The sequence below is a fragment of the Leucopleurus acutus genome, assembly GCF_964270905.1.
Source record: "Leucopleurus acutus genome assembly, chromosome: 6".
Classification (NCBI taxonomy): domain Eukaryota; kingdom Metazoa; phylum Chordata; class Mammalia; order Artiodactyla; family Delphinidae; genus Leucopleurus; species Leucopleurus acutus.
Genome location: NC_139149.1, coordinates 10,571,477 through 10,596,716, shown reverse-complemented (window position 1 = coordinate 10,596,716; position 25,240 = coordinate 10,571,477). Strand labels below are relative to the sequence as shown.

At 42.1% G+C, this 25,240-nt stretch overlaps 1 protein-coding gene and 1 pseudogene across 3 annotated transcripts in view; both read left to right on the top strand.

The window, feature by feature from the left end:
- CNTNAP5 (contactin associated protein family member 5) overlaps positions 1–25,240 on the top strand; it is a gene marked incomplete at both ends in the record, with an annotated part of 877,051 nt that overhangs the window by 497,531 nt on the left and 354,280 nt on the right. For both annotated transcript variants that reach the window (XM_082841270.1, XM_082841269.1), the window contains 2 exons: positions 20,626–20,775; positions 23,702–23,873. In XM_082841270.1, coding sequence (XP_082697396.1) covers positions 20,626–20,775; positions 23,702–23,873 — 322 coding nt within the window. The remainder of the gene's footprint in view (positions 1–20,625; positions 20,776–23,701; positions 23,874–25,240) is intronic.
- On the top strand, positions 1,179–1,980 carry LOC309962952 (UBX domain-containing protein 2A-like; annotated as a pseudogene). The gene has a single exon. The product of its transcript is annotated as a UBX domain-containing protein 2A-like (transcript).

The window sequence follows — 25,240 nt, the reverse complement described above, 5'->3', positions numbered from 1 at the left end:
ATCAGCTTGTGCACAGTTCTCAGATTGGTTGGCATCAAGGTGAAGTTTCCAGCATCATCAATCTTCTGGTTTCAACCAGTCTAGGGTCTATGTTGTTGTGGTCAGCAATTTTCATCTGGGGGGTGGTCAGCTTCCTGTAAAAAAAAAAAAAAAACAAACCTTTGGAATATGTGTCAGGCCTTTATCTTTATCTTTCAGGGAACTGGGAATTTGGTGATTCTGCCATGTGGCTGATTTATAGTCTAAATTGTTACCAGTTTCCCAGCCCAACAGCTATTCTTTATTTTTACATCTTCACATTCCTAATCATTAACTACTTTTTTTTCCTAATCATTAACTCTTGAGCAGCCTTTTGAGACTCAGTGTAGGCGTGGCAGACTAAAGCAAAAGCCTATTACTTCAAAGGAAGGGACACAGGGTCTTGTATACAGTTTCAAAACTCTGGAAATAACAGAAGGGCCTGGATCTGTGAGTCAGAGAGGCAGGTTCCAAAAGCACCTTTTCCCCTTATTAGTTAGTCTGGGGCCCTAGATGAACTTAACTTTGTCTCCCATGTAAGTGAGAGTGCATTTGTTATCTACAGCTGCATAACAAATTATACCAACATGTTTTAGTTGAAAACCGCCCATGTTATGTCTGATTTTCTAAGAGTCAGGAATCCAGGAGCCCTTTGGGCGATTCTGGCTGCAGTCAAGTTGTTGGCAGGGGCGACAGTCATCTCAAGGTTCAACTGGTTCTAACTCTACTTCCAGGCTAACTCATGTGGCTGTGGGCAGACCTCAGGAGATCCAAACTTATCCCCACGCCCTCTCCAGAAGGCTGCCTCATTGTTAGGGCAGCACTCTTACCCCAGAGTGAGTGACCCTGGAGAGAGTGGGAAAGAACCCCCAGGACAAAAGCCACAGTCTTTGTATATCTCATCCCATCCTTTTCATCATATTCTATTCATTAGAAAAAAGTGAATAAGTCTAGCCCTTGCTCAAGTCAAAGGGATTATACAAGGATTCAGATATTAGGAGTCAGAGCCAGCCTCAGCATATGCTCGGTGCCGGCAGCAGTAACCAAGGGAGATGAGCAGGGTCCTAGCAGCATGGCCGCCGAGCTTGAGAGGGTCTGGGGGAGGTAGTGCTCCCAGTCTGAGGGGCTCCAGCCCAGCGGCCACACCAGGAGGAAGACAAAAGAGAATGAAAGAAGCAGATAATCTTGAAAGTACAAAGGAAGAACGGGTTTGTGAAACAGGATCTGACCACCAACCTCTTAGTGATAATCAGCAAACAAATTGGGACTATTTTGTTGACAGCCTTTTTGAGGAAACTCAGAAGGTTGGTGTCAAATGTTTGTCTGCCACTGAACAAAAGAAACTGGTAGGTGTAAGTGCAAAATTATGGAAAAATGGATTCACAGTCAGTGATGATTTCAGAAGTTATTTTGATGGTGCAGCTCAGCAGTTTCTGAACTCCATCAAAAAAGGGGAATTACCTTTGGAATTACAGGATTTTTGATAATGAGGAGGTTGGTGTTAAAGTTGAAGATAAGAAAAATGAAGTATGTATGTCAACAAAGCCTGTGTTCCAGCCCTTCTCAGGACAGGGTCACAGACTGGGAAGTGCTACACCAAAAATTGTTTCTAAAGCAAAGTGTATTGAAGTTGAGAATAAAAATAAGTTGTCTACTGTCTCACTAAACAGTCTGGAACCCATCACTAATATACAGATCTGGTTAGCCAATGGGAAAAGGAGTGTCCAGAAATTTAACATTTCTCATAGGATAAGCCACATCAAAGACTGCTTCAAAAAACACCAAGGATCTCAAAGAAGTCCTCCCTTTTCCCCGGCAAGGGCTCTTCCTTTCCTCAAATTGCTAGATGAAACACTCACACTAGATATTAGTAGTCATGGATCACTGGGGTCCATCTTAGCATCTACCTACAAAATGAGATTCAAAAAAATGCTTACATCACAAGACTGTGACGATGATTAAATATGATCTAAACCCTTTAGCACAGTGTTGAGAAGCTATTTAGCAAATTTCTTTTTCTTCCACACTGACTCAAGACCTCAGGCAAAAACAGGCCTCACTCCTTAGAGTCATAAAAGCTGAGTGAGTTTGTGCAGTCGTGGGGCTTTTGTGAAATTTCTAAGATTTCTAGTCATGGAGGTGAGTTAATCGCTTAGAAACATAACATTTTTCACATGCAGAGTTATAAAAGTTAAACCTCGATCCTCCTTATTTGAAGAAGAAAAATCGTGAGCTGGCGTTGATCTGTTTCTCTCCAACCGGCGAGATGGTGGAGTACAGAGACTTGTGGGGCTCAGATCAAAAATGCAGTTTTAATATAGTACAGGCCCCAGTGACACTTTGCTCTAAAGCATTACCTGTATTATTAAGCATGTGTCAGTCCATTAAAATGTGTTGATGACTGAGAGAGAGGCTGGTTAAAGCTGCCCCAATATCCAGTAAAGAGGGAGAAAAAAATCATGTTATTTTAGACCTGTCTCTCAAAAAAAATCAAACAAGTAAAAGGAAGATTTAAAAACATTCTGATGTCTGTCTCAGAAAACTCTTGCTTGCTTCTTTCTCCAAGAATTTCTTGAAATTTGGAAAATTCAGAAATTTTGGAATTTCTTTTATTTTTCTTTGGAATGGATCAAGGCTTTGTGTCTACTGGCATTGTTCTACCTGGGGGGAAAAGGTAAACAAACAAAAAAATCAGACTAACAAAAAAGTTTTCTCCTCCCATACATTTCTGAAGAACCTTGTTTTCCAAGTACTTGAGATTGTATTGGCTTTATAAGAGAAAAATCTCACATGAGAAATCAGAAAAATAATAAACATTGTTCTAATAATTTTGAGGGCCACTGGGGCTACCCTTGACACATGGTACCTCATGGAAAATAGAAAATAGCACATTATTAATTGAACAGGGAATCCAGATATTTAAAGATTTACTTGAGAATAGTTCATGTATTTCTAACGTCTTGGGTCTAAAAGAGAAGGTGACCCCTATGAGAAGGTCAGCACATGGATGCCTGGCACATTCACTTCTGTTACCAAAGCTTCATACAGTGTACATAGTTTTTTGGGGGTGTGGTTATTTTGTGCAGTTCGCATTGGGTATCAGGAAGAGAAGTCCAAATGAAATCGTCCTCAAAATAGAAGGCATCTGAATTTAGTTGTTCTAAGGGATGAAGTTTTAGGGAGTTGAAGGGCAACGGTATAATCCCTCCCTTGTATTTTTCTTTATTTTCTATTTTTGTCATCTCCTTTCTTGAAAGCCTTGTATATGTGAATATGAGGCAAAGTCAAGGGCATCCTTTCACTCTAAGTGATATGACAGTAGAACCAACAATTACTGTGGATCTCATGCAGGTCAGGCATTATGCAAGGACCTTGTCCTACAATACTACAGAAAAAAAAAAAAAAAAGAGCTCATGAAACGTATTAAGTGGTTCTTATTTTACCAACAGGCACAAGGGGAAATTGAGAGTCAGCAATTAAGTTCAAGTGACCAAGCAGGTGTTCAAGCTCAGGCCTTTCCTTTGCATCCCCAAGTCCATGGTCACCACAGTGTATCTTGCTGCCCCCCATATTTATTCGTGATATGGTCAGGTGTTTATAAAGAATTCAAATGCAGAGAAACTCTGCTTTAGATGAAAGATGAAACGTACAGTACGCTGTTAACAAAAGTAGCCTATGTAGTATCTAAAGTTGGGTTTTCCCAAAACAGTTCACTTGGTGGTCCCATCAATAGACAGATTTGGGGGTTAAGTGGGGCTGACAAGGGATTGTGAATCCATTGTCTTTGTAGACTTTTACTCCACTTTAGCTGACATTGCCTATTTAGTGTTATAAAGTAAATTATGCATATCTATATGTTAACATACACACATACACACATACACACTAATAGTCATTGAGTATATGTGACATACTTTTCTCAGACTTTTTTTTTAATGTTTATTTATGTATTTATTTATTTACTTTTGGCTGCCTTGAGTCTTCATTGTGGTGCACAGGCTTCTCATTGCGGTGGCTTCTGTTGTGGATCATGGGCTCTAGGCACACGGGCTTCAGTAGCTGTGGCACGCAGGCTTCAGTAGTTGTGGCATGCGGGCTCAGTAGTTGTGGCTCACGAGCTCTAGAGTGCAGGCTCAGTAGTTGTGACACATGGGCTTAGTTGCTCCACGGCATGTGGAATCTTCCCGGACCAGGGCTCAAACCTGTGTCCCCTGCACTGGCAGGAGGATTCTTAACCCCAGTGTCACCAGGAAAGTCCCTCTCAGACCTTTTTATTTGTTTTTATTATTTTTTATCAGGCCCTTTTAAATGCTCAGTGACGATTCCTTAGTAAGATTATCATGTAAGTACGAAGGGTACTAAGTGAAAACCTAGATGCTTCCAGAGACTTTGCCATGCCTTGCGTAGCTTTTCCCATATTCTCGTCACCCCTGTGCGTCCGATGCCACGTGGAAATCTGGGGGCTGCATGGGAACAGAGAGGAAACCTTCCAGGAGCCCTGCTGCTCCCATGTCCCCTTTCAGGGATCAGAACATCCAACTGTGCAAATCTTAAATAAACAAAAAAACACCCGGATTTCCTCCTTTATGCATTTCACACTCTAGTTCCTCACCACTTCTCCCCAGGTTCCATGTGTCTTGGGGACCACTTTCTCTCTCAGGGCCATACCTACCCCTGGAACGATTGATACCATGTTCTATTTTTGAGGAGCAAATGGCTGCTATTTTTAAAGACTCTTAAAAAGGTGCTTAGAATGTAGATTGTCATTGTCCAAACCAATCTGGATGACTAAGAAAACAGGAACTTGTGCAAAAGTGAAGGAGACCACCTGGTTCATTTCTTTAGACAATCGAGGCAGAGTGTTTTGAATTGCAAGTGAAACATTCAGTAACCAAAAAAAGCTGGCACCACTATAATTATTTTGCAAGTGGCCTGACATTTCAATGTTATTTTTATTTTGCTGATGAGAACGAGAATGAGAATGAGAATAGGAATGAGAATAGGAAGAAAGAAGTTTGGGTCCTTCAGTCCTGAAAATTTGAAGTATGTTATTTTTTATTTTTATTCTTTTTTGCGGTACGCGGGCCTCTCACTGTTGCGGCCTCTCCCGCTGCGGAGCACAGGCTCCGGACGCGCAGGCTCAGCGGCCATGGCTCACGGGCCCAGCTGCTTCGCAGCACGTGGGATCTTCCCGGACCAGGGCACGAACCCGTGTCCCCTGATCGGCAGGCGGACTCTCAACCACTGTGCCACCAGCGAAGCCCTGAAGTCTGGTTTTGTCTGTAGTGCTTCTCTAAACATCAAGTTCTCACTGAAAAGCCAATCTGGGCAAAGACCTTGAACTCAGGCCTTAGCATCCAGAACTCCAGCTTAGCTATGCTCTGCATCAATGCAGAATGTGAGTTTTATTCTGTTAGACCTCATTGTCCTTTGTAGCTAAAGGAGAGAATTGGTCTAGAATTACTCAAGTCCCTTCTAAACCTTCATCTTAGTTCTTGAAGGAAAACAGGAGGTCAACCATGTACTTTATTTTCTTCAAAGAAATCATTAACCCCAGAGTCTTCTTTTGAAAACGGGGTAAGTGGCCTAAATTAAGTGTATTCAGCAGGGCCAAGCCCCCTGCCAGAGGTCATGTTTCTCAACTCCCCACATTGTGGTGCATCTGAGGGAGGAAGAATGATAACCTGGGGTTCTTTCATACAGTGATTTTTGTGAATGAGATGCTTGGTTGTCCCAGAAAGGCCCTGCATGTTACTCTCTGTGATCCGTATAGAGTTAGGTGCCAAGGAGCTAAATCTGAGAAGTTGTGTTTCGTTTTGTTTTTGCAACGATCTTTTAATCACAGTAGGATACTCTTGTGAGTGTGTATTGATTGGTAGGTAAGGGAGTTATCAGAGTATACAGGACCTTCAATAGTACTGGAGCTATTGCATGTGGAGAGAAAAACAAGATAGAGTCATGATAAGGTTCTTTTAATGTGGGACAGACTTTCTCAGAGATGAGAGGGTTTTTTAAATATAAATGTATTTATTTTTGGCTGCATTGGGTCTTTGTTGCTGCGTGCGGGCTTTCTCTAGTTGCAGTGAGCGGGGGCTGCTCTTTGTTGTGGTGTGCGGGCTTCTTATTGTGGTGACTTCTCTTTTTGTGGAGCGCAGGCTCTAGGCACTCAGGCTTCAGTAGTTGCAGCATGCAGGCTCAGTAGTTGTGTCTCATGGGCTCTAGAGCGCAGGCTCAGTAGTTGTGGCACACAGGCTTTGTTGCTCTGCAGCACGTGGGATCTTCCTGGACCAGGGATCGTACCTGTGTTCCCTGCATTGGCAGGTGGATGCTCAACCATTGCACCACCAAGGAAGTCCCTAGGTGAGAATTTTTATATATTTATGTCACTGCAGAAAACAGAACAAGCCTCAGTAAGATCAAATGGCAGAAAGACCATCTAATGGCTTTTCATTAGAGAGTATTCTCTCCCGAGCATTTAGCTGCACAATCTACTGCTTTGATATACTAGAGTCATGAAACCCAGAGTGGAATTTTCAGGAGTAAGAAATGAGTCTCTGCACAACTAAATGGAACCCAGAAGATGGGGAAGGAAGTCTTCACACTGAGAGATCTCAACCTGACAGCAGGGGCTGTAAAACGAAAGCTGGAAAGACAGAAGGGGAATGCCAATTGCCAGGCACAGAACAGAATCCCAGGGCCAAGGGACACATGATGAGCAAAGATCCAGAAATCAACCGGATGCCACAGAAATGTTTTCAGTGGAGGCAAATGGCTTATTGGAGAGACCATTTCAGCTCCTTCCACTGAGTCCCTAGATACAAGCAACAATGTTCTTTCCACCTTACAATTTTTCAGTAGTTAGACACAGGGCATTCCAGCATTACAAACTCCTAAACAATCTCTTCTACTCAGTCATTAATTTTCTATACTTAGTAGAATGCTGGGACTGACTTGTTCTTTCTCTAGCTGAAGATAGGATGAAATTCTAATGGCATAGCCTTTGATCAGCAGCCATCATGGATGTTATTGGATGATTACTTATCATTGCCTTTGTTTAAATTAAATAAATCCTCCTACAGCTATGGTCCACACTATCCCACTTGGTTTTTTTTTAGGATTTATCTCAGTTGATATTTTCTCAAGAAACCTTCCCAAAGCAGGCCAGCTGCCCCTTTATTGAGTCTTCTAGTTCTTCTCCTTTGTAGCACTGACTGTAAGTATGTGTATAAATGTATGCATTAGTTTGTTAGGAGTATGATAAGAAAATACCACGGATTAGGTGACCTAACAGAAATTTACCTTCTCGCAGTTCTTGAGGCTAGTTCAAGGTGTGGGCAGGGTTGGCTTCTTCTGAGGGACTCTCTCTTGGCTTGTAGAGGTCATCTTCTCTCTGTGCCCTCACATGGTCTTTTCTCTCTGCCCATCTGTCACCTATTATCCTCCTCTTGTGAGGACACCAGTCATATCGACTATGGGCCTACTCAAATGACTTCATTTTACCTTCATTACCTCTTTAAGGGTCCTATCTCTAAGTACAGACACATACTCGGGTACTGAGTGGGGGGGTAAGGATTTCAAAATATGGATTTTGGGGGGCACAATTTAGCTCATAAGAATATGTATTATCAGACATAGAGCACAGACCTGTGGTTGCCAAGGGGAAAGGGGGTGGGGACTGGGAGTTTGGGATTAGCAGATGCAAACTATTTTATATAGAATGGATAACCAACAAGGTCCTATGGTATAGCATAGGCAACTATGTACAATATCCTGTGATAAACCATAATGGAAAAGAATATAAGAAAGTATATATATATTAAAATATACACTATATATGTATGTATAACTGAATTGCTTAGCTGTACAGCAGAAATTAACACAACATTGTAAATCAACTATACTTCAAAAAATAAATTATAAAAAGAATGTGTATTAATCATATGTCTCTATAACTGGCTGCTCAGTGTTCCTGTCACCATAGAATGTAAGGATTCATGGGAACAAGAACACTGCCTGCCTTGCCACCACTATTTGCCCAAGGCCTAGTATAACACCTTGCTAATAACAGCCCCTTGCTAATATTTGCCTAATGTATAAGCAAGTGTCTGAATAAATGAACTATTAGAATTGACCTCCAAAACATTTCTGAAGTGTCTCACGTCAACAGTGGAAGAAGAGTTAAAAGTGATTTTTAACCATATTCATGTTACAACAGTTCTACAATGCAGAATGTGTCAAACCCAAGAATGAGCCATAATCAGGGGAAGTACTAATCAGATAAAGGCCAGTGGGGCTCCCAGAGGTGGGGAGACGGCTCCCAGAGGTGGGGAGACGGCTGTGTCATGAAGGCTAAAAGTGCTCACCCTATTAATACTTGTGGCCAGATGGTTTTAGTCTGCAGTCCTGCAGTTCACAGAGCAGCTTCCCCAACATCACCCTTTTTCATAGAATCCATTTGTATCTCACCACCATCTGTACATCAAGTAAACATGATGACTCGGTGAACCTCATCCTCTGCTTCGATTAAGCTGTCATCAATGCCTCTGTGTTTTAACTAAGATAATGTTGATGAGAAAATCCCATTCATGAGGGCAAACAAATGATAGCCACAGGGTCATGACTGTCACAACAAGCTGTCTGGCTAGGCGCAGAGTTTGAGTTTCGGGAAGACAGACGTATGATGAGGCATTCCGCTTTATGGAAACTGAGAACTGCCATTGCCGAAGCTTCAAGATATCAAGCAAAGCCTGGGAATGTTTACCAAAGGAGAGGTCTCCCGGGCATGTGTAGCTTTTTCAGGCCTGAGTAATGATGATGACTTACTCTTCCTTCTTCTCCATTTCTCTCAAAAGAGAAACAGAGGGAACTAGATTTGTCTTATGGGAAAATAATTTAATAGTCAAAACTTCTGTCATTTCCTTTGCCTGTTTTCTACTTTAATAATTCTTTCATATAATTCACTTTGCCTCTATTTGTTACCGAGCACATGTTCCTATGTCCAGTGCACAGTGAGACCAAACAAACCAAAATGTCAGAGCTTGGAGCAGAGAAAGTTTTATTGCAAGGCCATGCAAGGAGAATGGGTGGCTCATGTCCCCCCAAAGCCCCAAACTCCTGGAAGGGTTTCAGCAAAGCAGTTTTTATGGCAAGGTGAGGGAGGGTTGTGGCTGGTTGCTGCAAACTTCTTGGTGTTGGAATCCTTTGTTCTTACAGCTGTTCACCTAGGTCAGGTCAGGATGTTCCTGTAAACCTCCAATAGGACAATTGTTATTCTCTGTTCTGCAACTTTTTATCTCTATATGAATGGAAAAGTGTTATCTGCTTAAAGGTCAGAGCCTTGAGAATGGGCTATCCTGTATATTCCAGGCTATGGGCAACATTCTTAACTTGAAGCAAAAGCAATAGAATACAGAGGTTAAGGTAAGAGAAAAAGATCTAATATCGAGTTGGATTTGTTCTTCCCTATTACACATTTAATTCAGGAAGCTTTTGAAGTATCTACTTGCTGCTGATACTGTACTCAAATCTGAGGATGGAAGTATTGCCCTCCGAAAGCTCATAGGCACTGTTGAAAGGGACAGTATTGAACACTGATGATGCAGTAGGGCAGATGCTCAGGGTACAGGGGGAGCACAAGGGAAGAGGCACCAGAAAGGGTGAAAAAGGGAAGGCTTCCTAGGGGCAGGGATAACACAGCTCTGTTTTGAAGAAGGAATAGAATTTGGTCAAACAAAGGAGGAAGGGAAGGATGCCCCAATTAGAGGAGAGAAATAGGGGGAGATCTAGATGTGTAAGACTCCACAAGTGGCTTAGAGTGCCTGGATCACAGAGAGCGAAGGAGCACAGGCAAAAGATGAAGCAGAATTTTATTCAGGGACACTAGAGTTTGGGCTGTCTCCTAAAGGTGACAGAGAAATATCTGGCTCTGGAGCTGACCTTCATTTTTATCATGTAGACACTGGAACCGAGCATGCAAGTCCATCCTAGAGACACTATGCCTTCACCACGAACCACGAACATGTCACAGTTTGTATCTGACCCTAGTGTATGGCAAACCCAGCTGTTTCCCTCCCAGATGCTGACCAAGGGTTCTGAGGATCCAGGTTATCTTGACATATGAACCAGGCTTTCACAGCTAGGAAAGGTTTAACCTGTGATTTATGGTCTAGATGCCAGAGAGGGCCCTGCTGCTGACACTTGGCAGTGGAGATTCAGCTAGTCTGTTGCTGAATCAATCAAGGAGCCTTTGGAGAGGGTAGGATGTTGCTGTTTTGATGCCGAGGGGTATACCAAAACACGATGCAGACTCTGACCCCTAGGAACTTGTAATCCCATCCGGGAGATAATACTTACAGAGATGAAGAGTTAATTAATGGTACAAGGCAGTAAATAATACGAGCTAAATGAATAGATCAGACAGTGGATGTTATATGAACTTAAAAGGAGAAATCTCTATGTATTGATCTGGTCAAGGAAAGCCTAATTTCTTTATTTCCTGGTTTATTAACTTATTCTCTCAGTCATTCAGTACTTTTTGTGCTGTGCTAGGTGACTGTGATAAAAGTTTAAAAAACTGTATATATATATATATATATATATATATATATATATATATATATATATATGTTTCCTGTCCCTATAGTTAAGGAAAGGAAGCACGAGGACAAAAACTGGGCATTGGATGTGAATTTGGATAGTGGGAGGACAGCATGCAAGTGAAGTAGAGGCTGGGAGAGGAAGCTTCAATTAGCTTAGTGCATTCACTAGGAGCATAATGAATACACTAGTCTAGCTCGAGTAGGGAATTTGTGTAGAAATATTGGGAAATAAGATGGTGAGGACAGATGGAGACTTGATTACAGAGGCATCGATTGTCAAGATAAGCATCTGAGTTTCATTCTCTGGGCTCCATGAGCCACTGGAGGGATTTTTGCTGCAAGGTTGATACCGTAAGTCCCCTACATGTGAACCTTCAAGTTCCAAACTTTCACACATGCTAACGTGGTCTTCAGCAACTTAGTGACCCTCAGCCAGAAGGTGGAGCTAGATCTGCAAGAGGACGACTTCATTAAGCTCCTTGCTGTGCCACACGAGGAGCTGACTAATGAAGACCTGATAGAATTGGAGGCCAGAGAAAGGACGAAGAGGGACAAGAGGAAGAAGAAGTAACTGAAGAATCGAAGAGACTCACGATGCAGGAAATGGCACGGGGATTTTCTTTATTTTGTTTTTATTAATTTTTATTGGAGTATAGTTGCTTTACAATGTTGTGTTAGTTTCTGCTGTACAGCATAGTGAATCAGTTGGGATTTTCTTTCTTTGAGGAGGCACTGTTAGTTTTTGAGGCACAGGACTTGAATGTAGAACGGTACACAAAGGTTGCAGCAGCTGTTCACGGTACAGTCCAGTGCTACCCTATCATCTATGAAGAGAAAAAAAGAGCTACTACCTAGACATCACTGGATCATTTTTTCAAGAGGGTAGATAGAATTGAATCCAGCAAGGAAACAGAACCTGTGCCATCAGCATCAGGTATGGGTGACACTGCAGCTTGCCCTCCGTCTCCTATTGCTGAGGATCCTTCAGCGCTACCATCTCCCACCTCCTCTCCCTCCTCCAGTCAGTAACTCTTCCTGCCTGTTCGCTCGATGCCAGCCCCTGTGTGCCAGCTGTTGTACTATACTGCTGTACTTTTCAAGGTACTGTACTGTAAGATTAACAATGTTTCCTTTATTTTTGTGTTTGTTTCTTATTATGTGTTTGTTCTTAGTTGTGTGAAAAGTATTATAAACCTATTACAGTACAGTACTATATAGCCGATTGTGCTAGTTAGGTACCTAGGCTAACTTTGTTGGACTTATGAACAAATTGGACTTATGAACGTGCTCTCAGAATGGAACTCGTTCGTCTGTAGGGGACTTACACTAATAACCTTGCTCTCTAGATAGTTCAAGGTATCCTGTACCAGAAAGAGGTCAGAGGCTGGGAAAAGAGTGAGGCCATCAGAAAATTCCCAGCTCCTGTGATAAGGGATAGAATCAAAGTTGAAGAAGAAATCTGAAGAAATATGTGAATTCAAACCACTGTGTGTAGGGAAGGGTTAATAGAATTTGATAATTGATGGATAGTCTCCAAGAAAAACAGGACTCAGGACCTAAATTGTGGTATAATGGTACTAATAATTGGAATATGCTCTTTTATGATGTGATTGACATTTTAAGACTGCCTTATTCAATTATTTAGATATTCCCCACTTTGTTCTCTCAAAAATTGAAACTACCTTTGAACTATTAAGTAAGGGTTGGTATGAAGGGATATGGAGAAACAGCTGAATTGGGTTTTCTGGGGAAGATAAAGCCTAGAAACTTCCAAGTCAGGCCAGGCAGCTGTGTCTTTATTTTACAGATGGAGAAGCAGGTTGAGAGAGATTAAGAAATCTGTCTAAATTGCTAGAAATTATAAGTGGCAGGGTCTTGAGCAAGGGTTAACAGGCGAGTAAAGCATCAAGGAGATTTGTAACAGGTCATTTCCGGGGTTGGAAATAGAGTCCTTCGGGGACTCTGCTCTGGCCTGGACTGTAGCTCTGTGTGTCCTGGTGTGGCTGTATGCCTGATGGTTAGAGGTGCTGGGACAGCCACCCGATTACAATGTTTCTGTCTTCAAACCGTGAAAAGAGACACTGAAATAAGATGAAGGCTGAAATGCAAAGATCTGTTAGGAATTGGATTGAGAATGAGAGAAAAATAGAAAGGGAGGGAGACATAAAGCAAGCCCTTGCTTTCTGAGACTCTGCAATCTCAGAATTATTCCCTGAACCCAGCAGTCCTCAACCAAGGGAAATTCTCCACCCCCATCTACCCCGGCCTCCTGTTCCCCCAATCCCATGCAGGGGACTTCTGGCAATGTCTGGTAATGATCTTTTTTTTTTTTTTTTTTTTTTTTTTTTTTTGCGGTACGCGGGCCTCTCACTGTTGTGGCCGCTCCCGTTGCGGAGCACAGGCCCCGGACGCGCAGGCTCAGCGGCCATGGCTCACGGGCCCAGCCGCTCCGCAGCATGCGGGATCCTCCCGGACCGGGGCATGAACCCACGCCCCCTGCATCGGCAGGCGGACTCTCAACCACTGCGCCACCAGGGAAGCCCTGATCTTTTTTTTTAAGCACAAACCTAACTTTATAATTTTCTAGCATGGCCAAATAATGTGCTAAGCATATCCATATAAATTTATCATTTTATTCTCATAAAACTCTAAGGTTGGTGGTGGTGGGGAACTTTTCCCTTTATTTATCTTTTACTTGCAGTACAGTTGATTTACAACATTGTGTTAGTTTCAGGTGTACAGCAAAGTTATTCAGATATATAATACATATAGAACTATTCTTTTTCAGATTCTTTTCCATTATAGGTTATTAAAAGATAGTGACTATAGCTCCCTGTGTTTCACAATAGGCACTTGTTGGTTGTCTAGTTTATATATACTAGTGTGTATATGTTAATCCCAACCTCCTAGAGGAAAGCATGGACAGAATACCCTTTAACCTAAATCACAGCAATATGTTTTTTGATCCATCTCCTAGAGTGATGGAAATAAAACAAAAATAAACAAGTGGGATGTAATTAAACTTAAAAGTGTCTGCACAGGAAACCATAAACAAAACGAAAAGACAACCTACAGAATGGGAGAAAATATTTGCAAACGATGCAACCAAAAAAGGGTTAATTTCCAAAATATACAAACAGCTCATATAACTCCATGTCTGGTGATGTTTTTGGCGCTGGGGATGGGGACATCCAGGGAGCTGGGGATGGGGGCATCCAGGGATTCAGGGATGCTGCTAACCATCCTACACAAGAAGCGTAGTACAGAATACCACACCCTCAGCAAAGATTATCCAGTCCCAAATGCCCAGTGCCAGAGTTGAGAAACTCTACTTTAAGGGAAAATGTTACTCCTATAAAAAAGTTTAGGCCTTCAGCATATTGCTTAACTGCTTTTAGTGCCAATTTCATTAAATGTGAACTGTAAATTATTGGAAAGGTCCCATTATAAAAAGTATTTAAAAAACACATGAGGGGCTTCCCTGGTGGCACAGTGGTTGAGAGTCTGCCTGCCGATGCAGGGGACATGGGTTCATGCCCCGGTCTGGGAGGATCCCACGTGCCGCGGAGTGGCTGGGCCCGTGAGCCATGGACGCTGAGCCTGCGCGTCTGGAGCCTGTGCTCCGCAACGGGAGAGGCCACAACAGTGAGAGCCCGCGTACCGCAAAAACAAACAAACAAACAAACAAACAAAATACATGAGATGTTGGTAATGATATTTATCTAGAAAAAAAATCAAAGTAGTAAAAGTGAGAATTCCAAGGTCAGACCTAAGCGGATATCATTTTAAGAAAAAAAAAGTTGAATTGTGCCTTAATCCTTCTTAGAAGCTAGAAGTTCCACGAAAGGACAGGACCAACGTTTGAACTCAGTCTTGTCAAAGGGGAAGTTGCCTTGTGAGAATAGAAACTGGTGCAGCCACTTTGGAAACACTCTGGCAGTTCCTCAAAAGGTTAACTACGGAGTTACCATATGATTCAGCGATTCCACTCCTAGGTGTACATCTAAGAGAACTGGAAACATAGGTCCACACAGAAATTTGTACAAGAATGTTCATAGCAGCATTATTCATAATACCTGCAAAGTGGAAGCCACCCAGGTGTCCATCAGCTGGCAAAAGGATAAACAAAATGTGGTCTCTCCACACAATGGAAAGACATTCAGCCATACAGATAGACTGATACAAGCTGCTACCTACGATGAACCCTGAAAACATTATGGGAAGCAAAAGGAGCCAATCACAAAAGGGAATATGATGTATGACTTCATCTATATGAAATCTCCTCAGTCGGCAAATCCACAGAGACAGAAAGTGGATGAGTGGCTGGCACAGCTGGAGGTGGGGGCCTGGGGAGATTGGAGACTGATAGCTAAGGTTTCAGCATTTCTTTGGGGGGCTCCAGACATTTTAAAATTAATTGTGATTGCTGTCTAACTCTGTGAATATACAGAAAAACATTGAACTGCATTTTACATAGATGGAGTGTACAGTATGTGAATTTTATCTCAATAAATCTATTTCAAAAATATAAGTAAATAAAAGCAAAGGTGAATTCCACAGCAGAAAATAGAACTCTGCAGAGGTAATTGGCTATCAGAGCAATTCCTGGAGCAGAGCAGGGCTAGCTTTGGAAGTGTGGAGAGCAGAAGCAGAGCATCCTGCGTGCCTGAGAGCTCAGCCTAGGTGCCCGACCCTTTGTATCCTGGCTCTGTGGTAGCCATAGGACCCAGGGCAGCCTCGCCAATTTTCTGTTTTAGCATCTACAATGTGAGGACTATAAAGCTTGGCCTCCAGGACTATGGTGAGAACTAGGGATTCTATATTGAAATTATATACTAGGAAAGTATAATTATATACTTTCAATTATATATTGAAAGTGCCTGGCACATTGTAGATATTCAATACTGGCAGAGTGTATTATTAGCTATTTTTACAATTGGGCTGGGTTTCACATTTCAATTTGCAAGTTCAATTGCAAGGATGGAAAGTGTCTTTTTTTTTTTTTTTTTTTCATGAAGAAAAACTTCTAAGCCTATTTAACCCTCTCTGTGAGAGACCTTTTATACTAATGCCTTAGGCTGAATTCTGGGACCAGGAAGCAACCACTTTAAGTAATGGGGACAAGAAGTGGAAAAGAATGAAAACTTTCCCTATCCTTTATCTCAGCCTCAACAGTTTGTTAGTTTTGAAAAAATGATTATAAACGTCACACACTTTTTTAGAAACTTGGCACATTCTAGTACTCTGTATAAGAGAAAGGAATCTGTGATTCTATCATTCAATATCGTTCCAGTATTTCTGTAGTTATTTTTAACAAAATGTGAACCGTACCACACATACTGTTTTTCACTTTTCAGGATATCCATATCACTCCTGGAATTATGATTTTTAATGACTATATTATATTCCACGTTATTATTATTACTACTAATGGTAGAGAAAATTTCATTTACAATAGTGACAAAGAGGGTGAAATACTTGGAATAAATTTGACAGGAAATGTGCAAAACCATACAAGAAAAATGTTAAAACACCCCTGAAAGGCACTGAATAAGACTTGGACAAATGTAACAAGATATCCCATTCTTGGATGGGATAACTCAACATTATAAAGATATCATTTCTCCCTAAGTTAAATTACAAATTTAATACAATCTCTATAGAAACATCACAGTCTATTTCATGGCATTAGATGCATTATACTAAAATTCATGCAGAAAAACAAAGATTCAGGATTATGTTCCATGTTATTGAATACACTGCATCTGAATTATCTACTTACCCTTATTGGAAATATTAGTAGTTGTGAATTTTTGCTATTAAAAATGATGTCATGAACTCTCTTCACCATAAACCTTGTTTGCAGCTCTGTTACTATTTTAGGATTACTTCTTCAGAATAAAATTCGTAGAGATGAGGTATGATATTTTTAAGGTTTTTGATCCTTGTTGGTATATTGCCTTCTAGAAAGAATTACCAATTTTGAAATTGCCTGTTTCCCTCTATATCCACTAACAGAGACTATAATTGGTTTTTATTCTTTCCCAGTCTGGGAGATGACAAATATTATTTAACATCACATCAAAGTTCAGAAATTTTATGTTTGTCGTCATCCAATAATCTTCCCAGAACCAAAGTCCCACATTTTCAGCCTCAGCTTTTCAATCATATGAGTACTTAGCACCCCAAAGCGGTCCTCAATACTGTAGTTTTTCACCCCGAGAGGTTTTTTCCCCAAGAAGGTGTTCCTGGCCTCAAAGGTAACGCCTTCCTGTTCCTTTCATTGAGAACTTCTAGTTTTTCAGAGCTCCTTATCTCAGGTTTTTGAAGGAAAGCAACCTGATGGAATTGATTTTCCCTAATTTGTGAATAATTAATAGCACTTAAACCTGTACCTTTTAAAGAGCATTCTTAAAATATAAATCTGGGGCTTCCCTGGTGGCACAGTGGTTGAGAGTCCGCCTGCCCATGCAGGGGATGCGGGTTTGTGCCCCGGTCCGGGAAGATCCCACGTGCCGCGGAGCGGCTGGGCCCGTGAGCCATGGCCGCTGAGCCTGCACATCCGGAGCCTGTGCTCCGCAACGGGAGAGGCCACAGCTGTGAGAGGCCCGTGTACCGCAAAAAAAAAAAAAAAAAAAAAATTCTGGAAGAAGCTCCAGGGGTGTGATCTTGGATCCGTTAACAGAATGAAGGGAAAAAGAGAGCCCAGGTAGAAGCAGATTTTTAGAGAGGGATCTGCCAGTTCGCTTGCCTTGGAATCTATGCCCAGGTCAGCTCCTCTGAGCCAGTCTTATTTTTCTTAGCTTCTTTCCTTCCTCTTCTGAAACCTCTCATGGATTAGTTCCCAACCTGGGCTGTGCAATTGAAGTTCTGGGGGTCTTTGAAACTTCCAAGGTCTGTGGCCACCCCCAGAAGTCTGTCTTAATTAAGCTGGTGTAGGGCCCAGGGGCCCATCTTTTCAAAATCTGCTCAGGTAACCCCTTTGTGTGGTCAGCAGTAAGAACTACTGTTCAAATAATTCTAAAAGCTAAGATTTCACACAGGCTCTCCCTGCAGGGACTAGGGACCATGTAGGAAATGATCAAAAGAGATCGAATTAAAAGGAAAAGCAGACCAGAAAGAAAAAACAAAAAGAAAAGGAAAACAAACAACTGACCAAGCAAACCCTTATTAAGTGATGCTTTTAAAGACAGAAATGTGGATAGTGGCCTGGGGAGGGGATGGGACCCCAAGTCAGAACATATAAGCTTGAGCCCCAGCCCTGGTCCCCTCACACTGAGTAGACCTCTTCCTCGGGCCAGTGTCCTCTGTACAGTGACTCAGTGATGTGTCTCTAGCTAGATGGCACACTCCCCCCTGGCTTCCGTCTGTACTTTCTTCCCTACTGTATCCCTGATGCCTAGCTGGGTCCTTAGGGGCTATTTTCACCCTATGTGTTGAACTAGTTACTGACTTCCTTCCAGCCCAGTCTAGAGTTTACCTGAAAATGCAGTCTCATCTATTATGCAGAGGGACTTAAATCGGTACGCAAATGACAGTAAAAGGAGTAAAGACCTCAGCTGGCCATGCCCCCCAAATGCCCCTGACAGAAGTCAAATGTTCAGCACCAAGAAACACCTGACAGACTCTCTGCCTCATTAGCAGAATCCCTGTTGCTGGGACCCAGACCCCGGCCTTTGGGGGAAAGTAGGGCCTCCAGGCTGAGTAGCTTCTGGATTCTCCTCTCCACCCCAAGCAGATGTTCAGGGCCACAGCACCCACTGGCTGAGTGGGAGCTGGCAGGAAACGCAGGAAGACCTACATCTGGGCCATTCTGAACAGATGGAGCACGGCTGCCCCGGTGCAATGCAGCTGGGCCCCCAGCCTGGTGCTGTGCTTTCCCGGGGGCAGCTCCTCCTGCCATCAGATGGCTCAGTGGCACGAGCTCTTCAGTAGCTGTTCTAAGGAGCCCTGCAGACCTCTGGTCTGATTTTCAGTGCTTTCTTCCCAGCTGGTTTCTCAGGGACTGCCCCCCTGTAGGCACTACCAAGACTGAACTCCTTGAGCTCCGGAAATAGCTCTTCATCCACCCCTTCCTCTCCATTTTCGCTGCTAATACTTTGGCTGAGACCCTGGTCATTCTGTTTCCAGCCTCACCTCCTCCCAGCCCCGACTTCTGGCCACCAGGGTCTCTGAATGTGCAGCTCCAGACAGGTCATCACCACGCCAGTGGTCCCCTCTTGGACTCCCAGTGATTTCATCACTTCTAGACCAGTGATTTCATTCCTGGCTACACATCAGAATCATCAAGGGAGCTTTTTTAAAATGCAGATGTCTGGGACTCCATTGCCAGAGATTCTGAGACAATTGGCTTGGGTAAAGTGCCCTCCAGAATCCTTTGTCCAAGGACATTGTTGAAATGCCTTCCTTAGCCTGGCACACGAGGCCCCTGACCAGACTCTTCCCACCTGCTTTCCTGTTGCCCTGTCCTGTATCTCATTCCAGACCTTTGCTTCTCTGTATAGGCTCTCTGTCCCCCGGAACTCTTTAGAAGTGAGAAACTCTTGCGCAGTTTTCAAAAACCGCCTCCCCTATGAAGTATTTTCAGGATCCTTATGTGGAGTTAGGTCTTTCTTCTCTAACCCCATGTTACTGGTTCACCCCAAACTGCAAGCAGGGCTGTTGTTCACTTGCTTCTCTAAGCCACCAGCCTGAAATTCTCAAAGGACCGTATGTTAAGCCTCTTTGCCTAAGTCTCTTCCATCTAACTGTGGATTACCCCAGGGTAGAGACCAGATGATATGACTATCCTTTCTCCCAAATGCAGGGGAGCATTTTTGTGGTTGCTGTTCTGTCCTTCTGCTTTAGTGGGCATGATTTCTACTTGCGATGTGATATGACCTGTCCTACAGGCCCTACTATATTAATGGGTATAATTCTCACAAGAGCCTGTGAGTACAGTCATTCTCCTCATTTTGCAGGGGAGGAAACTGAGGCAATGAGAAAAGGAGGGTAACTCGGCCCATAGCAGGGCACATGTCTATTGAGTGAAGACATGAGGGGCTCTGTGATCTGGTTACAAACAAATCTTTGTGACTGGACTGGGTAATACGATCATGTTTCCTTCAGCAAGCACTTTGCACAGACAGAGACTTAAAAGATGATAAACTTTTTGTAGGAAAGAGTGAAAACACTGGTGCATAATTCCCAGCACACTTTCCTCAACAAGGTAGGTCACAGTGCAGTGCAAGTCAAAGGCATCTGGGGCAAAAGAACAAGAGAGAAATTGCCTTTTAATAAACACCCACTATGCCCACAACCTGGGAACTTTCCTGCCTGATCTCAATGGATCCCTTACCAATAATGCAGAGTAAGAATTATGGTATTTACAGAAGATAAAACCAGAGCTCCGTGAAGGTAGGTGACTCAGTGTCACATAATTAGTTAAGGAAAAAGGTTGGAACTAAACTAGTCTGTTACCTCCTTTCAGCAGGAGACTCCTCTGCCTGGTATGTCATTGGAATCTAGCTTTCCTCATTTACTTTTGCCTCTAAAACAGTTTACTTTCTTTACTAAAAAAGAAATATGTCACGTGTAGAAAAATGCGAGAAAACTAAAATTGCCTTTAACCCCACCACTCAGAGATTAACAATCACCGGGAACGTTTTGAATTTTTCTTTTTTTCTTTCCTTTTCACTTTTTACTCTGCATTTTGTATCAATAAGTCAATAAATGGTTTCTATACCTTTGTAGTATACAAACACATTTGTGTTTTGCCCTTTTGTTTTCAAACCAAACATGTCAGAAGTGGTTCAGCCCCTTTTAAAAAAAGGAAAATAATAGAATGAAGTGGTAAAAAGAAAAAGAAAGATGCCTGGGAAGCAGTTGAGGATTTGTTTTACGCCAAATGAAGAGAGGGGCCACTCTGAGAATGTACAAGGACCACCGCAGGCAAGGAAACGAGCCCTGCTCTCTCCACACCTGCCCAAATCATTCATCCCTGCGCTTGCCCTTCCTGTTTCTTTTGCAGGCAGTGACTTGAATGATGGTTTGTGGCATTCAGTGAGCATCAACGCCAGAAGGAACCGCATCACTCTCACTCTGGATAACGATGCAGCATCCCCGGCTCAGGACACCACCCGGATGCAGATTTATTCTGGAAATCGCTATTACTTTGGAGGTAAATTCCTCAGCTTTTGAGGTTGAAAATAAAGGAGGGAGGATGCAGTGGACAGTTATTTCACTATGACAATTCTTTCTGTGTCAAATTGACCATTCTCCCAGCACACACGCACGTACACCTGCCCTCAAGCCCAAAGAAATGAGAAGCAAACTTTCCCGCAGCTGTACAAATATAAATTATCTAGGTCGGTGCTGAGGAAAAAAAAATCTAGCTGTAAGAGCTGGTGTTACATAACACATCCAAAGGAGATTTTTGTTGCCATGCCAGACTCTGTGATCATATTCCAAAAGAGAAACTCAGCTGAAAACTTGGAGAAAGTGTACCGATAGTCAGCAGTACCTGCAAGAGAAAAAAAAAAAAATCCAGGTAGGAAGGTACAACCAGCATCCTCAGCTTTCTCAGTCATTTCTCTGCTGATTTGCTTTCTTAATCCCCTATCCATCTGTTCCCCGCATCCCTGGAGACCATGCGCATGGAGGGGGGGCAGCTAAAAATGAGGAAGACCTAGAAGCCCATGAACTTGGGGCTTCACAAAGAGCAGCCAGTATAGACGCTGCCTCCGCCAATGCTAGGAAACTTTGCAAAGATGAGAACACAAGGGCAAACTGGTAAGGAGGAAAAATATATAATTAGGCATTTGCTTCATTTTTATAGATGTATGCATATTTTTATTTAGTTTTTTAAAGGTTTTTTTCATTAAAAATATTCGTATCTAATTACTTAGCCAGTTGTTGGTATTATAGAAACAATCTGTAAAGAGTAATGAATTCCAGTAGCTGCGTGACCTCGAGTAACATACTCATGGTCCCTGAACTTCCTTATCAAGGACGTTGGGAAACAAAGCAGAATTTCTGGGAGAATTCAGTGAGATCAAGGTTAAATGTACAACATCATGCTTTCTACGTTAGAACGGACAGACTGGCTTCAGCTTTTGTAAATATGGGTCTCAGCTGGGCCTGGTCTAAAGAGAAGTATCCTGTAAAGTTATAAAGTGCAGTCTCTAAAAGAGAATTTGCAAATCACTTCTCTCATACCAATGACATGAGGTTAAGCTTTGAAATACGAAAGGGACTTTGCACGGATGCAGTGTACACATCCGGGTGTCCTGAGAGGGAAACGGTGTGGAGTGATTCCTTTGTGGTTTGATTTCAGGGCCAGAGCCTCTGTCCTTCATTCCAAATCTCCACATGTGCTTAGATAACAAATTCCTTTAAAAAGGGAACACTTTGATTCTCTGTAAATATTTTATGTCTTACATCATTTAATTCATGCAGAATCCTTATGAGGTAGGTAATATTAACCCCATTTTACAGATAATAAGACCTGTGTTTGCAGAGATGAAATAATTTGTGTGAGTAGTAGAAGCAGGATTCAACCCCAAATCTGTGTTCTCCATGAGCCACTAGTGACAGCAAAGGAATGTAAAGACTGCAGAAGAAAGGTCTGGTGGCCCCCAAAGATACGTTTCACAGACTGTATAATTTTGCATCATATGCAGTGTTTCATAGACAGCAGAGAAAAGCAAACTTATATTTATTTCTGGGGAAAATGACGTTGAATTAATTATGTGACTTAAGCATCTGAAATGCCTCAAAGGCAAAATGACTCCCCTCCCGCAGTTGAAGTGTTTTTAGACGTGGGTCTTAACGGGGCTTCAGGCTGAGGAGGGAAGATTTTTCTGGGATCTGAACAGTATTTAAGGGAATGCCCCACACGTAGACTGTAAACTTAAGGAAAGTGAAAAATGAGTTTGAGTGATAATAGTCAACTTACATAAATTCTCTCTATGGCTTCAATTAGAAGTTGTAGCATCTCTCTTCATTTTATAGTGTGCCTGTGAGCCGTTAACCAACTGCTGGGCTTCAGCCCAGCAGTGACTGTCTATTAGAGATGGTTGAAATAATTCCCAATTATTTATGGGTTATTGCCATGTTTCCAAGCATGCATCCCCATATGCTCTGAACCTATTAAAACCATCGGGATGGAGTTTATAAAGAGCACAAGCAACCATGCACGTACATGGCTCTATACCTGTCCTAATGCGTAGTTATTCCCTGGTTGCAAGCTATGCTCAGTGTAGTGCCTGGTTTTTTTTTGTTTTTTGTTTTTTAAAGAACACCCTTTAAAAAGGTATGGTATTAACCTTTCAGGTATGTGATTACAGCCCTATAACTACGTGCATTTAAACGCTTCATTCCTTTAGCGTCTGGATTTGCTTTGCATATCACTTCAAAATTCCAGCTACTTTCCTGTGTGTACATTTCTCAGGAACCAAGCCTGATAATGCTGACAATTAACCAGACAATTACTCTGCTACCATTGTTACCCAAAGCGTAATTTTCTTTGAATGTGTAATTCGGAATTGAAGTGTGCATTTAAAAGAGTGTTTCAAGACAGAAATTCCCCAGTAGTTATGATATGTTGCTTTCTTGGGCTGAGTGAAGTGTACCACACAAAAGAAGGGCAAATAGCTTACGAACAGGGTGAAAAGAAATAAGAATGAGATATATATTTTAATTCCCTGGGTTTATTTCTTTAGGTATAATAACTATATTTTATATCATGGTTTTAATAATTCCCCTATCTGAAGTCTCTGTGGGTTTGATTCTCCTAATAAAGTTGCTGCTGACTTCTAATCTCCTAATGAAGTTTAAAAAAAAAAAGAACAAGATAAATGCGATAGGATTGGTATCCCCTTTAACACATTTTGTTTTCTATTCTATACAGTGATTGAGTATGCCCCATTTTGTACCAGTTTTGTCCCCTCTCTGAGAATGCTAGGATTTACAACAAAAATGTGTGAACTGCTGTGAATGAAAAAACACCGAAATAATTAGACCTTAAGGTCTTCCATCAATAGGTTGCCAAAGCAATAACTGATCATTTCAGTATTCTTCTTTATTTTTTTTTCTCTGTCCCACAGGGTGCCCTGACAATCTCACCGATTCCCAGTGCTTACATCCCATTAATGCTTTCCAAGGCTGCATGAGGCTCATCTTTATTGATAACCAGCCCAAGGACCTCATTTCAGTTCAGCAAGGTTCCCTGGGGAATTTTAGTGATTTACACATTGATCTGTGTAGCATCAAAGACAGGTAATTATGGTCTCTTCTCCTCTGTTCTCCCACCCACCTTCCCATTTTTCACTCTTCTAAATATGAGCTTCTTTCACCAAAATTCGAATCCCCTGACATCAGCCACATTAGACATAATTGAGTCGCCTAATGGAAAATATTTCTGAAAGGATTTCTGGCCCAGAGAAAAATGGTTTAAATGAGTTGAGTCTCTCTTCATGTCGACTTGCAGTAAATGGGATATGCAAATTAAATCAAAATACAAATTTGTGAAAGGATTAAAATTTTATGCGTAAACAACATTTGATTACTTTGAAGTTAAGAGTGAAGCAAAAAGGAGGGAGGAATTGCTTCTCTCCTAAACCATTTCATTCTTCACTGCAGTGAGTGTCCTTTCTAAAACTGACAGATGAAATCAAACCCTCTGGGATTCCTATAACAGAGTCCAGTTTTACAGTCACTCCCCGGGGGCCTGATCTTTGCTGTCACCACCCCTAACCCTCTGTTTCTTTGGCCCAGAGGAGACTGGACCCTGGACAGGGAATCAGCACCTTTATTCCCCAACCTACACATCTAGCAAAAGCTCCCTTTCCCTCTTCATTTCTCCTGGGCTCTGGCTCCTCTTCTATTTGAAGTTTCTAGATTCAAAGACACGTTGGAGAAAATAACAGAGGAGGAAGTTCTGAATTTTCAGCAAGGTTAATCATGTGATCCACGTTTCTCCTCTAGCACTTAACCTCCGTCTTTCTTCCAATTCTAATCACCCCAGTCAAAATACCATTTACCGAATAGGTGAATACATGTTATGTGCTTGCCTGTGTGTTGGTGATACAGAGTCCCTGCTTGTGTTTTATCAGGGAATTAATTATACATTACTATAAAATGCTATCAATGACCAGGACGTGTACCCTTATTTGTGGGACATATGACAGTGGCAGCTGAGGTCAGGAAGGTTTTCAGGAAGTGGTGTTGAGCTGAGTTTTAAAGGACGGGCAGGCTTGACTGAGGAGTGGGGGTGATGGTATTGTAGGCATATTGGCAGGATATGGCATGTGAAATGCCATAGAAACGGGGGGAGGGTCATGGCTTGCAAGTGTTTTGTCCACTCAAGACACTTAGTTTTCATTTAAATATCTCTAATATTGGGGCGCATTTTGCATTTGATTATTTATAGTAGTTGAATTGGCAATATTTACTTTTCCTTGGAGCATATGAAATAATGGCATTCTTACAATGAATGGTGTTTTAGATTCCACAAAATATAGCTCAGTGGGGATGGTAAGTCTTGGTAGTAGAGCACATGATGTGAATACGGCCAATTAGGAAGAACTTTGCGTGCCTAAGGCATTTAGCCTCATGCTCTAGGAGGACTCAGGGAAAGTAGTCGA